Source organism: Felis catus, chromosome X (genome assembly GCF_018350175.1).
Source record: "Felis catus isolate Fca126 chromosome X, F.catus_Fca126_mat1.0, whole genome shotgun sequence".
NCBI lineage: Eukaryota > Metazoa > Chordata > Mammalia > Carnivora > Felidae > Felis > Felis catus.
In genome coordinates, this window is record NC_058386.1 from 86,769,009 (window position 1) to 86,786,392 (window position 17,384).

The 17,384-nt window shown below is 45.2% G+C and overlaps 1 protein-coding gene across 2 annotated transcripts in view; it reads right to left on the reverse strand.

Annotated features, from left to right (window-relative positions):
- The window catches only part of MORC4 (MORC family CW-type zinc finger 4), a 51,098-nt gene extending 44,794 nt beyond the window's left edge, over window positions 1–6,304 (reverse strand). For both annotated transcript variants that reach the window (XM_023248882.2, XM_023248881.2), the window contains exons 1-2: window positions 5,921–6,304; window positions 5,755–5,827 (exon numbers count right to left, since the gene is read on the reverse strand). In XM_023248882.2, the coding sequence (XP_023104650.1) occupies window positions 5,755–5,827; window positions 5,921–6,022 (175 nt within the window). In that variant the 5' untranslated portion in view covers window positions 6,023–6,304. The remainder of the gene's footprint in view (window positions 1–5,754; window positions 5,828–5,920) is intronic.
- Window positions 6,305–17,384: the final 11,080 nt, after the last annotated feature.

Sequence of the window (17,384 nt, forward strand, 5' to 3'; positions counted from 1 at the left end):
TACGTCAGTGCCCCAAGACAAAGAAACTATCCTTTATTCCCCTCATGTGGATGTTCCCAAAGGTGGGCAGGGAGCTTTAATGGTAGTGTGCTTACTAAGTTACAGGGAACGAGAGACATGGCTGCAGATGGGGTTATGAAGCTGATTTCTAGATTTCATATAATGATTGAGCTACAATCTGCCTTTCTCCTTTAACATTTCTGGGTCTGTGGGAAAAACAACTCCTATACACAAAGCATTTTGCTCCATTTCATCTTACTACTTCTTTCTTATCTTTTAGCCACTTTACTGCTCATGAACATGTATAGTAAAGGGTGGCTAAGGAGAACAGCTGAGTGTGCGATGTATACAAATAGATGCACGCTCTACACAGTACAGTGCATTTGTGAATGTTTTATTTTCTACTTTTTGACATCACGTCCTCTGTTAAAGAATACAGATATTAACACCATCCCTGTTTACCACCTAAGGAGCACTAAAAGAGAAGTTCAAATTGAAACATTTAATTGCTGGGCTAGATTCCAGTGAGGGTAACAAGCGTGCTTAGAGAAGAGTGGTTCTGCTTAAGCACTCTGTAATAGTCTTAAAGGTGAAGCTGACCAACCCTCATCAAATAGAGAACACAGAAGTTAAGCAGAAAAAAAATTATATGGAAAGTTTTGTGATTCCTCCCCAGTTAGGTCTTCATAATGGGCTAATCATTTAAGACTCAGGAGACAGCAGATATAGCCATATTCTAACATGTACCATGTCTAAAACTGCAGGGGGTATCAATGTCTAGAGGCCACTTCTTTCTATTTTTAAATTTTGTAAAGTTTATTTACTTAGAGAGAGAGCACCCACGCACAGGGGGAGAGGAAGAGAGGGAGGAAGAGAGGGAGGGAGGAAGAGAGGGAGGGAGAAAGGGAGAGAGGGAGAGAGAGAGGGAGGGAGGGAGGGAGAGGGAGAGGGAGACGGGGAGAGGGGGAGGGGGAGGGGGAGAGGGAGAGGGAGAGAGGGAGAGAGGGAGAGAGGGAGAGAGGGAGAGAGGGAGAGAGGGAGAGAGGGAGAGAGGGAGAGAGAGGGAGAGGGAGAGGGAGAGGGAGAGGGAAAGAGAGAGAGGGAGAGTGGGAGAGGGAGAGGGAAAGAAAGAGAGAGAGAGAGAGAGAGAGAGAGAGACAGAGAGAGAGAGAGAGAGAGAGAGGGAGAATTCCAAGCAGGATCCACGCTGCCAGCGCAGAGCCTGATATGGGGCTTGAACTCATGAACCCTGAGATGATGACCTGAGCCAAAATCAAGAGTCAGACACTTAAATGACTGAGCCACCCAGGCGCCCCTAGAAACCACTTCTTTCTGCCACAGGCACCAGTTCACATAACTGGTGGTCACTGACACATGTACTGTAGAACTAGTCTCATTAGGGCTCACTGGCCCGAGAGGGAGGGCGGTGTGTACAATCTGTTGGATGGGCTCCCTAAGCACTCCTGTCCCTACTAGCTCTTTAATCAAGACAGAGACTAACCCTTCCAGCCCCCTTCCCTCTCCCTGGCATCCTTACTGATACCACATGGCTAGGTTGAGAGAGCCAGGTGGGGTCCTGGCTGTATACCTGTCCCACTACCACTGTTCAAATCATGGCATTTCTCCACTGGGAACATATCTTATAAGCAAGAGAAATATTACTCATATTCAAAATATCAATTTTTATAATATAATTAACAGTTTAAGCTACACTTAGATGTGTGTCATGGCCATCAAATAAAACAAGACGCAGATTAATTTCAAGGGTCATAATGGTGTTGCCTGTGCCATTGATAAAAGTCATTAACTGTAACCAGCATAAGTCTTAACAGCTGTAAGCCATCACCATTAGCCCCAGAAGGGAGTTATGAGGTCTGATAGTCAATCTTTAAGGACTAGGTAGGGCCAAAGCCTTGTGTCATGTGGTAAATCAAGTGGGCCAACTTTTGGCAAGATTGGAAGTTTGATGTGCAATAGAGGCTTTATCATAAATACAGTCTTTTACTTTGTGTAAGAGGCAACAGTTTTTTCTTTAAATGACAAAAGGATTCAGCATTGTGAAGCTGCCCACATTGTTTCAAGAAACTACTTGGCAAGCAGGCCCTGAATTGTTCTGGGACTTATCAGTCACTCTTGCTGGCAGGAAGCCAGGATCACTGAGATGGATACCTTTACCTTGTCAACCAACTGGGCATCATTTCTATTTTGCAAACTTTGAACACAGGAGGAAGTTTTCCTAACACTTTATGAACATTCACAGTTCAAACATGTCACACGTATCAATTCCAAGTTTATATAACAGCACATTCAATGAATCAACACGGGCTTCTCACAAAATCACTTTGACTTCTTTGCTGTTTCCTGTGCATTTTGCCCAAACTTTATTAGATGCTTTTTTTTTTTTTACAGGGACATACCAAAGAGTTTTAACACAAGCACTTCGGGGGTTACAAGGTAGCTGCCAGGAGCAGCTAGATATCTTATCTCCTTGGCTAGAGGCTTCTGGAGTCCAGGGAGGAAGGGGCACACACGAGGCCAGGGTCAGCTCCAGCAGCAGGGAACAAGACAACAGCAGGCAGCAGTTAGCACGGCTTACCCTTATTTTCAGTTTGAAGTGGACTTTCCCTTGGTCTCAACAAATGACATTATAATAGTGAGCCTCAGCAAATGACCTTATAAGAATATGGCACCAATCTGGTGGCTGGTTTCAATCCAACCTCTTGCTGTCTCACCTTCCAAAAATTTATCAACACGTTGCACAGGATATCCCAGCCCACCCGGCCAACGCACAGGCAGGACAGTGAGAGAACCCCTGCTCCCCTCCCCCTGCCCACCACTCAGGCAAGAGAGGCAGTACCAGACCCTGGGATGTCTTAACTCCCAACATGGCCCAGACAAGCTTGCATGCTACCAGATCCCAAGGAGTCTTGTCTCTCCTAACCTGGCCCCATGCTACCCTGAGTGGGAGGGAAACCCTATCTCTACCTCTCCTTGCCCCCACTGAGGCAAGAGCATGAGAAACCAGATCCCAGGGAAATCTATCTTATCCTTTAACCTGGTCCACCCAACCCCTGGTCTTCTAAAAGAAAGCATTCTATCTAAATGAAGCCTCGCATCTCATCAGAGCCTGGGAGGCAATGGGAAACTGTCGCAGGATATTCTCTTTGGGACAGATAAGATGGCAAGTGGGAGAGGACTTTAGGTCTGCACTTCACAAGCCTCCCATCCTCTCCTGTTCCAGGAGGACAACCTATGTGGATTCTTGCAAAGTCGCCAGGCCCAAGCTGCTGCCCTACAGACATCCTGCATGCATCTAAAAGCATTCTTGTCTAAAATTAAGGTCATTACCCACCAACACAAGCCTATTCTTCCTCTGTTCCATATACAGTAAAACCCTGGATTGCAAGTAACTTGTTCTGCAAGTGTTCACAAGACAAGCAAACATTTCTAATCAATTTTAACTTGATAAATGAGCGAGGTCTTACAAGTAGTTCGTGCAGCCAATCATCACATGATCACAACCGAACCAATGGTTCTTGAAATTCACTTTGATATACGAGTGCTTTGGATTATAAGCATGTTCTGGGAATGAATTATGCTCGCAAACCAAGGTTTTACTGTGTGTGTGTGTGTGTGTGTGTGTGTGTATATATATATATATATATACACACACACACACATACACATACACATATATAGCGCCAGCATCCAAAGGACCTCAAATGTGAAATTCAAAAATCCTGGTTTGTCTCTCACTCTCTTACCCCATGCATCTCTAAGCTCTCCCCCATCTTCCTATTTATGGTCCCACTGTCAGTTTCTTAGTTTACAGAAATCCTCTCATCTGGATTATCACGTTAACCTCCTAACTAGTCTCTCAAGGCCATGACTCTCTTCTCCAATCCATCTTTCACCTGGCTGTAAGATTAACTTTCCTGCAGCACAGCTCTGCTCATGACTTTCCCCTGCTCAGAAAACTTCAGACTAAAAGGCCCAATACCTGGGCCTCCCAGTCACATCCTGGTCCTAGTCTGCCTTTTCTAACCTTATTATCTACTTGGTACTTGGAGCAAAAAGACCTGGGCTTGAGTCCTGGATCTGCCACTTACTAGACCTACAACCTTGGAAAAGTCCATTAAATTCTGAGCTTCTGTATCTTCATCTGCAGGATGAGGATAATAAGGATGGTAATGACAGTACTAATATTAATTATAATAAGGCCGTTGACTTCAGAGGGTAAAGTTACAAATGTATTTGTGAAGGCTCTTTATCAGCTCTCTAACGACAGACAGTTTTGACTACTTGTAAACTCCCTGCTCTAATTAAACTCAACTACTCAATATTCTTCATGCTTTTGTTCACACAGTTGTTCCTTTTGCCTGGAATGCCCTTCCCTCCCCACATCCATATCCACATGTCCCCATCCTTCAAATCTCAGCTCAAATGTCACCACCTCTACAAAGCCTTTCCTAACCCTCCTCTTCCTGGTGAGCTGGAAGTCATCCCTCCTTCCTCTGAACTCCCACAGCATTCGAGGTGTGGATCTTTGCTGATGCACCCCTTTCTGTTTTGCTGTTATACAAAGCATAAACCTCCTGGACATGTTTTATCTCCCCCTACTAGAAAAGGGAGTCTGTGCTGTGCTCATTTTTGTACCTACCACAGTGGCCTTGCCCACAGTGTGTGCTCAATAAATATTCACCGGATGAATGATTCACTAGAAAATTAATACATAAGTGGAGAAGAAAACCCTATTGAAGGAACACCTAAAAATGAAAGCTTTGGGCTACCAGTTAACATTTTGCTCTCCTCTTTTTCCTATTAGTAATATTACCACAAAGAGTTGTGATTTGGTGTTTAAAATCTGGGTTTTAAAATCTGGGTTAAAGCAATTGCTTTAAGTAGAGGCTGGGGTTCATCTAGCAAGCTTTGAAACCACTTTCAAGATTTTGTACCGTGCTACCTTGTCCCATAAACGTCTCTCCCTTCTTTCAATTTCTGAAATATTTACAATGTGCTCTGTGTGCTGCATTTGGTCCGGGAATGCCTTTCTTCTTTGCTTTCCACACGGTATTTAGCACACTACTGCAAAAGCTGATGTACTTGGCTTCAAGGGATCAACTGAAAACGCTTTAAAAGCAAACATCGGTGGAGCGAGAGGTTAAGTGCTCAGTATTCATTCCAGCGGTGTGAGGGCGCTCGTGGACCACGGACCCAGCCCTCCGCAGTCGCAGGGAGCCAAATGCACTCGTGTCATCTCTTAAGGGATGTCCCATCATTCCCAGATTCCCTGGTCCCAAAAGTTGAAGAACTCCGTCTTCCAGACCTTTCCTCAGGACCCTACCGGGTCCTCCGCAATGCCCCTCTGCTAACTTGGCGCCCTCCGCCGGTCGCCAGTGCCTGCGGAGCCCAGCTGCCTCAGGGCCCTGTATTTTTATGCATCACGTTTTGATTATTAACTAAGCTATCCTAAAGTGCCCGGAACATCACGAACCAGAAAGAAAACGCACAAGGGAGTCCTAACTCTTCCGGCACACCTTGTTTCCTTAGCTTTATTCGCTGGACCTCGCCCCCCACCCCCACGCCTGGCGAGAGAGCCGTCCCCCTCCGCCTGCGGGGTCGGGGCCGGTCCCGACGCCCCCACCCCAGCCCCGGCCCGCCCTGCGCGGCTCCGCACATTACTCTCGCGACCACGGCACCACGTTGGCACCGCTGCCTCGGGCTATCGCGGCCAGGCCCGCCCTCGCCACTCACCTAGCAGCTCCGCGATGGCACTGAAGGGTCGCGTGTGGCTGCTGGAGTTGCTCTGTAGGTAGCGGGGGCTCATCTGGGGGCGAGAAAAGGTCCCGTCCCGCGTGAGGCCTCGGCCCGCCGGGCCCTCCCCGCGCGCCCCCCGCAGCCCCTCGGGCCCCCGACCTACCGTGCTCAGGCGGATCCCAAAGGCCTGCGGGCCGCCGCCCGGCCGGGCCAGCGCGCTGCCCGGCGCGCCAGGGCCTGCGGGGGCCCCTCGGTACAGGAGCATTTTTTTGGCCGCCACGATACTCGCTTGCTGCCGCCGGACTCCTCGCCCGGCAGTCCCGGACTGGCCTTCACTCACTCCCCCTCGCAGCTGGTGGCGGCCGTCTGGGGCTGGCCCTCCCTCGCTCCCACCCGCAGCTGGCGGGGGCGGGGCGCGCTCCAGCCACCTGTCCCGGGCGGGAGGGGTGAGGCCGGCGGAGCAGAGCGGCGGCCCCGCCCTGTCAGCACCTCTCCCGACCGACCGACTGCCCGCCGGGGCGGCCTCAGGGCCGTACGGAAATATGGCGACCTCCTGACAGCCGCTCCTTGATCCCCGCCCCTAATTAATTCTTGGCGTTTGCCATAGGCCAGGCCGCCGAGCGGGAAAGCGCGGGGGGGGGGGGGAGGGGGGCGCGGGGAGGGGCGGGAATGAGGCAAGGGAAGAGAGAGGATGTAGGGATTTCTGGAACTGAGTCCCAGTTAGGCTGCATGACTAACGGGCAGGATAAGACAAGTCTTTCAAGTTCTAAAGACTGCAGTTTTGCTATCTGGGAAGATAGCAGGCTCGCGTGATGGGAAAGCATTCTGACTCCTCTGGCTCCAGTGCCTCCAGAAGCACCCAGAAATTTCTGGAACGCAATTGACAAATCATCTTCAAAGCTTTTCAAGTGTGTGTGTGTGTGGGGGGGGGCGGCTGTTTATAAAAGAAAAAAAAATGGGATGCACTTAAATGCTCCAAAATACGGTATTGGTTAATTTATGGAGTGCCCATGAAATGGAATACTATGCAGATCTTAAAGGCCATGTTTGTAGATGAATATTTATAGATGTGCAAAATATTCATGAAGGAATTAAAGAAACAAGAAGTTACAACATATTGTGTAATGTGAGATCTTTTTATTGGAAAAACAAGGATGTATATGCATATATATTCATACATACATAATACATATGCATGCATATACACACACAGTGAATAACACTTGAAATGATGTATTCCATGATATCTCCAGGTCTGAAACTCTAAATTTGTTTCTTATTTTTCTTATTTGTATTTTCTAATTTTTGTGCTACTACACATACACTATTTGATTATAGAAAAAAATTTTAATATTTATTTTTGAGAGAGCATGAACGGGAGAGGGCGTGTAACACAGAATCCAAAGCAGGCTCCAGGCTCTGAGCTGTCAGCACAGAGCCCTATGTAGGTCTCAAACCCACAAACTGTGAGATCATGACCTGAGCTGAAGTTGGATGCTTAACTGCCTGAGCCACCCAGGCACCCCAAGATATTTTTAATTAAAAAAAACTAGAACATTCCCTGGTATGGATGAACTATAATTTATTTGACCATTCCTCTATGAAAACTGGTTGTTTTCATTTTTTTTTTTTTGACTACACAAAAAATGCTGCCTCAGACATCCTCATGTATAGATCATTAATTTCTGGTACTGTAATTTCTACAGGATATTGCTGTCTAATAGCATGTGCGTGGTTGACTTTAATAAATACTGTTAGGTAGAGGCAATTTGCCCTCCCAGCAAGTCAGCTATTTTGCTGTGCTCATAGCACTACATATCAGATCCTGCTCTTTTAACTCCTTCCAATCTTTTGAATAAAAAATAGTATCTCTTTATTGTTTTAATTTGCATTTCCCCAACTACAGGTGATGCTGAATCTCTTCTCAAATATTTATTGTACATTTGAATCTCCTTTTATATAAATGCCTGTTTCTATCCATTGAGCATCATTTTCCTCCCACTGGGTTCTTTGCATTCATCCTTTTTTTTTTTTTTTGGTATCTTAAAAATTGTGTTTCAAATACACAAAAGTACAGAGAATGATATAACAAATCCCCATATACTTATTATCCAGATTCAAAAATTATCAAGACTTTGCCATACCTGCTTTATATATTCTTTTTTTTTCATTTCTGTAATCATTTTAGAGCAAATTTGATATCATTTTACCCTATATACTTCAGTGTCCTCTAAAAATATGGACACTTTTCTAAGAAAACAAACTGCAATGCCACTTTCACACTAAACAAAATTCATTAACAATTATCTGATGTCCTCTAGTGCCAGTCCATATCCTGATTTCTTCAATTATCTCAAAAATATGCCTTTTTACATTTGGTTTGTTTAAATCTAGATCCAAACAAGATGTACACGTTGCACACGGGATTTGTCTCAAACCTACTTTAAACAGTAACAAAGTTACTTGCTGAAGAAACGAAGTCACTTTTACTGTTGAATGCCGTACATTCTTCTCAGGTGTCTGTTTGCTCCCTCATGTTGTCACTTAGCTTGATCCTCTTGTTAGAAGAAGTGGAACTTAACTATAAATCATGACTTGGTTCTAAAGGCTTGGTTCTAAAGCCTTCATTAGATTCCAGGACAAAGATTTTTCTGAAAAAAGGAATGCTTGTAGATGGTCCTGTATACTTCCTGTTACATCACATCAGGAGGTACATACTATCCAAGACTTAGTGGTATTCAGTTTGATCAGTAGGCTCAGGTGGAGGCAGCCTGAATGCTCCACCATAAAGTTCCCCATCAGCCTTTTCCTTTATGGTTTCATCCATCAATGTTCATCATCTAAAACAAAATTGTATTGGGGCTGCAAAACAATGATTGTCTAATCCCAGAATTTCTTGTATTAACTGGATCCTTCTGTATAGAGCTTACCTTCATCGACCATGGCTCTTTGGTTACTCTGAAATACAATTCGTATAGGAAGGACAGGATAAGTGCTCAATTCTTTACTTTTAATTGATAATTTTTAGGGTCAAGAGATGGTGCCTGTGGCGGCTACTGTAATATGCCAGCCCCTCTTCCATTTATTTTTTGTTTTAATTTTTTTAATGTCTATTTATTTTTGAGAGGCAGAGAGACAGAGCATGAGTGGGGGAGGGGCAGAGAGAGAGGGAGACACAGAATCTGAAGCAGGCTTCAGGCTCTGCGCTATCAGCACAGAGCCGGATGTGGGGCTCCAGCTCACAAGTTGTGAGATCATGACCTGAACTGAAGCTGGACGCTCAACCGACTGAGCTACCCAGGTGCCCCGCCCATTTCAGTAAAGGACTTTTGGGCCCAGCTGCTCAGAGCACTGTAGGCAAGCTGACTTCAGCTCTTACCCCCTTCAGGGATTGCCCCAGGTACAGAGAATGGCTTCCCTTAGGATCACAAAGTTTTCTGAGGCAGCCTACAGGGTCTCACAAAAGAAGAGGTATAAAGGCTTGACCATCTCAGCCCAACTCGGGACAATTCTGAAGGATCATTCTAACTCCAGATCTCTCTGGAGTCGGCTGAGGCTGTTGTTGGGCCTGTAGTGCAAGTCTATCTCCCCTCTGCCATTGCCAGCTTCCTTCCATTGACACTAATCCAAAAGACACCTCTTAGTAAGCATTCTGCATGCTATGTTCTATCTTGGAGTTTGCTTCCTGGGGAACTCAAGTGATGATCCTTGAAACTAAGACTTATCCAAGAAATTGGCACTTAGATGGGATTGGGGAGCTAGGTCATTCACTGCCCAGTTGGAAATTAGGACAACATTACAGATAGCCCTCGGCCACAAGGTGGCAGTCCTATTATTGTTAAGATCTTCACTAGGTGGTGAACCGGAATGGTATACTGGTAGAAGGTAACACAGGATCTGGTATGAAATATCAAGTGTTTGAGAAATATGGGGGAAATAGTAGCCCTAAGACCAATAGAACTCAGTAGTTACTGAGAGCCAAAGAAGATTAAACTTCCAATGGAGACAGGTTTGCTATGCCCAAATCAGAATGCTTCCTGGGAAAGAATAGGGCACTGACACATGGTTTGTGGATATCTAGATTGATGCCACCAAAACCTTGAATCTCCAGATTTCCCTACAGAATTGGGCCAACTTCCCTACTGGTAATCTCCTCACCTCCCGCTTGGAGATGTTGCAGAATCTCTCCACAAAACGATGTGTACACTCCCTTTCCCTCCTGGCCGCTAGGCCTATAACAAAGAGTTAAGGCACAGCATGAACATGCTAAACCTGATAAGGGAGGAAAGTGTCTATGCCCCCAGGAAGCTGTAAAGTCTAGCCAGCATGGATTGGCAGGAGCTGGAAGAGTTTGCATGGAATTGGATTCTGAGGGTGCTTGATCAAGGGAGCTAGACTCTAACATTGGATAAAAGTGAGTTTATCAATCTGGGAACACTCTCCTGGAATATAGGATTTAACACCCTGGCATTGGCCACAAGAAATGGTGCAAACTCACTACTGGGATGGCTCCTAGAATACAGAAAAAGTGATGATCCATGCTACGTGAGCTTGAAATGCCAGCATTGCTGTGGCAATAGTGGAAGAAGGAATAAAAAGATTCAGAACTGAGCATACTGGAGTGGATATACTAAACAAGACTGGAAAACTAAACAGAAAGGCACAGGATACACCATTTACTGAAGAAGAGGAATGAGCTGGTGAGAGGGGCACTAGCACCACTAAGAAATTCAGTGGTGGATGATCGTCTCAGTGGCTCAGTCGGTTAAGCTTTGGACTCTTGCTTTCAGCTCAGGCCATCATCTCATGGTAGTGAGATTGAGCCCTGTGTCCGGCTCTATGCTGGGCATGGAGCCTGCTTAATATTCTTTCTCTCTCTGCCCCTTTGCCCCTCCCCTGATCTCTCTCTCTTTCTCAAAAAAAAAAAAAAAAAAAAAAAAAAAGAATAAAATTCAGTGGTGGCTCTCTTCCGCAGGTTAGGCCTGACAATAGAGTGGTAGCAGTTACTTACAGACCTAGGCAGTGGGGATTGTAAAGCTCTGAAACAATAGAAAGCCTATGGCTGAGGGTAACTATCAGAAGTCAGGTGGGTACAATTACCAAAATGAGTAGCAAGGTTGGAGGAGCCAGAGAGCCTGAGGTGAAGTTATGAAAATAGAATATAGCATCTCTGGGGGAAGAATACATGCACAGAGACAATAAATGTCCATTCTAATCAGAACCCTTATATCTGGAAGGAGCATTCCTAATTTTCCTTGCAGAGTGATCCACTGCCATTTCTTCCTTGCAGGAACATATGGTATTTTAAAAGCCCTGTTTGGCCCTCACTTTTATTTGACTCAAGATTTGGAACTTCCAACAATGTCCATTTACTGCTTTCTTCTAAGGTATGTGGTCTATGTCTCTTGTTTGCTTTGGGCACTGGGGATGCTGCACTAAGTATTGGTGTGCTTACTACTTGGGGGATTTGGTGTTTAAACAAAAGCTTTACTCCTCCCAAGGTTTTGGCCTCCTGATTGGCATCTGGGGTCAGAGACTGCCTCTCAGCCCCTCTCCCGCTCCCCAAGATACAGGGACGATCCTGAGGGGCCAAGGGAGCTGCTGGAAGTTTAGGGTTTGGCCTCCTCCAGGCCTTGCTGCCATTGCACAGCAATAAACAAAAGCAGCAAATGAATCCATACAAATCCCATCACCGTGGCTCCACGGAGCAGTAAAAAGGCCATAACACAAGGTTCCACATACTTCACCACCAAACAGGCCTGCAACAGCAGCTGGTATCTTGCAAGGGAAGATTCCAGTGACCAGATCCTGTCAGTGGGCAGAGTATGGGTGGCAGTTGTGAACCCCTGGGTCTTGCTTCAAAACAAAGATCAGGGAAGTGCTTGAGTGGGGTGTGGTGGGGCCCTCTGAAAATCCCCAGCCTGCCTGTCTCCGGCTTGGGGCAGAGCTTTAGACGTCAAGGCCAGCCTCACCCTGATCCAGGGCCTTGGGTCTAAAGCCCTGAGCCATCTTTTTGATCTTTTTTATTTGTGCCTAGTCCAGGCCAGGTTCTCCCAGCCGTTGTTCCAGGCAAGGGAAAGAGCCCTGGGAGAACAGAGAGGCACCTTGCGTTTGCTCCTGGCTGATTCGCCTGGAACAAGTAGCTCCATTTGTGTGACACACACATGTACTTGTTACCACGCAGGGCGCTCCTGGGGAAGGAGGCGTTTCTCCTAGCATCTTTTGACTCAGTCTCTAAGGTCACTTGTCCCAACTTCCCGGATGGATGTGCAGAGAGGGAGCCTAAGAGGAATCAGTATGGGAGGTCAGCAAGATGGAGTGAAGGGTCGAGAGTCAGAAGGCACGGGCTCCTGTCCTGACTCTACTGAATTGGCCTGTGACCTTGGGGAAGTGTCACCTAGGGAAACAGTGTGACACAGAGCTTTGCGGGCAGGAGGTTTCTTGGGGGGCATTCTCAGGATCAACACCTACAGGGAATGAAGAAAACAGGACTGACAGAGGAGGAGGCAGAACTGCAATGTGGCCACACCAAAGGCCTCAGCTGATCCCACAGGGAGCTCTGGAGCCAGCGTGGCCCCTCAGACATGTCCTAAACTGTGGTAAACGGGTTGGCGCTTCATGCTCCTGCACTGACCAGTGACCTGGGGTGGGTATGTGACTTTGGGCATGGCGGGTCTTCTCAGACAAGGGCCACTGCTGGCGAGGCCTTCAGCTGTGCACTGATGACCACCAACACTCCCTACAGCTGGGGAAATGGGACTTTGACACTAAAGGGTCGGGGTGGAGCTGGGAAGTGCTCCCACAGCTTCCCATCAGCCAGTCAGGGAGTCATTTCCCCTCTCCGGGGCCCCACTTTTCTCATCTGTCAGATGTGTGCTGAGGATGAGTTCTAGGATCCCTTCCAGCTCCAGGGCTCTCTGATTCCACCAGCTCACCCCTCTGCTCTTACCACCACCTCCCAGTCTCTTAAGCTACACCCTGTTTAATGTCCCAACCCTTCTTAAATGTTTGTAGGGATTCCTCATCCACTATGGCAAAGTACAAATTCCTTAGGTGACGTCAAGACCCTCCACGATCTAGCCCCAACCGGTTCCCTCTGTCTCCTTTCTCATTACTCCATGGGGAGCATTTTGTTTCTATCATGTTTTTCCAGAAAACACTCTCCCCTCCTTTTCTCAGTTCTTTCTGTAAAGGATGTTTCCTTTATGCATTCATGAGCAAAGCGACTGCAAGGGCTGTGCAGCCAGAGCTGGGACCCAGGTCCAATTCTTATCAGTTGTGAGACCTTAGGCCACTTAAGCTCTCTGAGGCTCAGTTTCCTTATCTAAAACAATGGAATGTCTTTTTTTTTTTTTTTTTTGATATCTTTTCATATGGTTGTGGCAAGAAGCAAATGACGTAACATATGTACAGGGCTTAGTGCAAAGCTTGACAGAGCTCATAAATGTTAGTTCTCTTCCCTCTCTCCCTTGTTGAAATAGCTGAACCTAAACAACATCATCCAATGATTGGTTTCAAAAATATTTAGGATGTACAAATGCTGTATATAATTTGGTATTTTTCTAATTCTTAACTCAAGAAAAATCAAGTCACTTCGAATTTTTAGTTTGATGCCCAAATAAATCCCAAGGCCTGTTCAGGCTGCTCCTTGGTGTGCATCTCTCTCAGGGGCCAAGGCCCCTCTGCCTCAGGCACAAGAACACAGGAAGCCTTTTTATTTCCTTGACCAAGAGGTGTCAGTCAAAGTCACGTGGGAACTTGTTGGAAATGCACATTCTCAGCCACCACCATCCCAGACCTACTGATCAGAATCCCTGAGGCTGTTGCCCAGCAATCTGGGTTTTAGCAAGCACTCCCCTCTCCCAGTGACTCTGATGCATGTTCAGTTGGGGAGTCACCCTGCGCTACAGCAAAGGGCTCATAATGGGCCACGTGTTCTAGGGTTTATTGGTGCCTCAGTTCCCTCCACCACACACAGGAAGAGGGAGGCATGACAGCGGGGGTTAGATGACTCCAATAGAGACTAGACCTTTGACAGGATGTTCTGCATATAACTTAATGCTCTTTAGTCACTGTAGGTGTCCCAGGCGTGGGTTGCTGAGCTCTGCCCAAGGCCTGACTGCATTGACCCAGAACCTCCTCCAGGTTACATGGTGCAGTCCCTGCCTCTGGACAAGTTCTCCCAGGACCAGAGATTCCTGACCTTCAAGCCTACCCAGCACAGCACCTACAGCAGTGGTTCTCAAAGTGTGGTCTCCATTACTACTGAGCTCAGAGAAATAGAAAGGATTCTAAGGAATACTATGAACAATTGTATGCCAGTAAATTAGATAACTTCGATGAAATGGACAAATTTGTAGAAAAACACAAACTACTGCAACTGATTCAAGAAGGAAGAAATAATCTGAATAGTGAAGAGATTTAAGAGATTGCATTAGTCATTCAAACCACCCCCCCCAAAAAAAAGGAAAGCCTAGTAAAAGATGGTTTCACTGGTGAATTCCATTCCATATTTACTGGACAGTTAACACTAATTCTTCACAAACTCTTCCAAAAATAGAAGAGGAGAGAGCACCACCCAGCTCCATCTATGAGGCCAGCATTACCCTGATACCAAAATCAGACAGATAACACCAGAAAGCTACAGACCAATATCTATTATGAATATGGACACAGAAATATGTAAGAAAATACTAGCAAAGTGAATCCAGTGAAATGTAAAAAGAATTAGATACTATGACCAAGTGGGATTTACCCTAGGAATGTAAGATTACTTTAATATCTGATAATCAATCAATGTAATAAACCATATCAATACAAATAAAAAAACAAAAACCAAATGATCATTTCAATGGACAAAGAAAAAGCATTTGAAAAAATCCAACATCTTTTCATGATAAAAACACTCAACAAACTAGGAAGAGAGAATCTTCTTCAACCCAGTTAAGAGCATCTAAAAATCACCCACAGCTAACACCATGTTTAGTGGTAAAAGACTGATGTTTTCCCCTAAGGTCAGGAACAAGACAAGGATGTCCACTCTTATCATGACTATTCAACATTGTACTGGAGGTTCTGGCCAAGGTAATTAGGCAAGAAACAGAGACAAAATACATTCAGATTGGAAAGGAAGTGGTAAAAACGACCTCTATTTGTAGATGACATGATCTTATAGACAGAAAACTCTAAAGAATACACACACACACACACACACACACACACACACCACTATTATAATTAATAAATGAATCCAGAAAAGTCGCAAGATACAAGGTCAATATATACAAATCAGTTTCTGAACACTTACACAAACAATCTGAAAATGAAATTAAGAAAATTCATTTGCAATAACATTAAAAAATAAGATGCTTAGGAATAAATTTAAATAAATTTAATAAAAGAAGTGCAAAACTTATTCTCTGAACATTATAAGACATTGTTGAAAGATATATGAAAAGCTCTAAATCAATCAATCAATCAATCAATCAATAAAATAACAAGTGTTGGTGAGGATGTGGAGAAAAAGGAACCTTTGCACACTGTTGGTGGGAATGCAAACTGGTGCAGCCACTGTGGAAAACAATATGGAGCGTCCTCAAAAAGTTAAAAAATAGAAGTACTATATGATCCAATAATTCTACTATGGTATTTATCCATAGAAAGGGAAAACACTAATTTGAGAAGATACATGTGCCCCTATGTTTAGTGCAGCATTTTTTACAGAAGCTAAGATATGGAAGCAACATAGCACCCATTGATAGATGAATGGATAAGAAAGATGTGGTATATACACAATGGAGGGTTTCTCAGCCATAAAAAGGATGCCATTTACAACAACATGGATGGACCCAGGGAGTATTATGCTAAGTGAAATAAGTCAAACTGAGAAAGACAAATACCGTATGATTTCACTCTTACGTGGAATTTAAAAAGACAGATGAATAAACAAAACAAAAAGCAGAATGATACCTATAAACACAGAAAACAAACTGATAGCTGCCAGGGGGTGGGTGGTTGGAGGAGTTAGGCAAAATAGGTGGAAGCCAGTGGGAGGCACAGGCTTCTAGTTATTGGATATATAAGTCACGAGAATAAAAGGTACAGCACGGGGGTGCCCGGGTGGCTCAGTCAGTTGAGCATCCAGACTTCAACTCAGGTCATGATCCCACGGCTTGTGGGTTTGAGCCCCACGTCAGGCTCTGTGCTGACAGCTCGGAGCCTGGAGCCTGCTTCGGATTCTGTGTCTCCCTCTCACTCTGCCCCTCCCCCACTTGTGCTCTGTCTCTCTCTGTCTATCAAAAATAAACATTAAAAAAAGTACAGCACAGAGAATATAGTCAATGATATTGTAATAGTGTTGTATGGTGACAGATGGTAGCTACACTTGGGGTGAGCACAGCATAATGATAGAGAAGTTGAATCCCTATGCTGTATACCTGAAACAAATTTAACATTGTGAGTCAACTACACTCAAGTGAAAAAAAAGCTTATAAAGCTTGAAATAAACAGCAAAACATCCCATGATCATGGATTGGAATGTTAAGATGGCAAGGCTCCCCAAATTGATCCATAGATTCAAGATAACCCCTGTCAGAATCCCAGCTGACTTTGCAGAAATTGGCAAGTTGATTTTAAAATTCACATGGAATCACAAGGGATCCAGAATGGCTGAAACCATTTTGAAAAGGAAAACAAAATAGGAGGACTCCCACTTCCTGATTTCCAAGTGTAGTCATCAGACCAACATCAGTGACACAGGGAGCATGTTAGAAACACAAATTCTTAGGCCCACACCAGACCTACAAATTCTCAGGACAGGTGATTCCATACAGGCTCAAGTTTGAGACTCACCACTGGCATAGACTGCAAACTAGGTTAACTCTATAAGACGAAATTAATTTGTTTTTTCAACCTCCCCCTTCTCTGGATACCTCTGGATACAAACAGAAAGATAAAACCATATTTATGAAGAGAACATATGAAGCCCTATTTCCTAATTAGAAGGAACCTTTCCACTTTGCTCTTTGAATCTCTTTTCTGACCAGTCAACCGAATGGGACCTGCGGCGGGTCTAACTTGATTTGCACTTGCTACTTGCACTTGCTACTTATTTCTCCAGTGGCTACTGGTAAAAGCTTTGGTAAACAAAACAGAGCATTTGGAATACAACATGAACAACCATTTTGAACAGAGATTTGGTTTCATTACAGCCACTGGCATGGTGTGTTCTACAGCTCTGACCTCAGTTCCAGTTGTGAAGACTCAGGGAAGGCAAACAGATTTCAGAAAATAAATAAAGAAAATAAAGGGCAGGGGGAGGAGGAGGATATACTCCCCACGTGGCACATCAAGGCCAAAGAACTAAATTAGTCAGGAAGTTTTATAGCAAGGGGAAATAAGCTGTGGAGCCCTCACCAGGGAAGGAGGGGGCTGGAGAACAGCAGGGCTGGCTGGGGGCCTGGACAGGAGAGACCAGGGACCAGAGGGAGCTCTGTGGGAGAATCCCAGAGGGCGAATCAGGGCCAGGGGCTCAGGCCTAAGGGTCAGTGGTAAGGACTACCAAAGGAGTTCCCTCTGCAGCCAGGGTGATGGTTCCATAACAGACTGAGAGAGGAGTCAGCACTCAC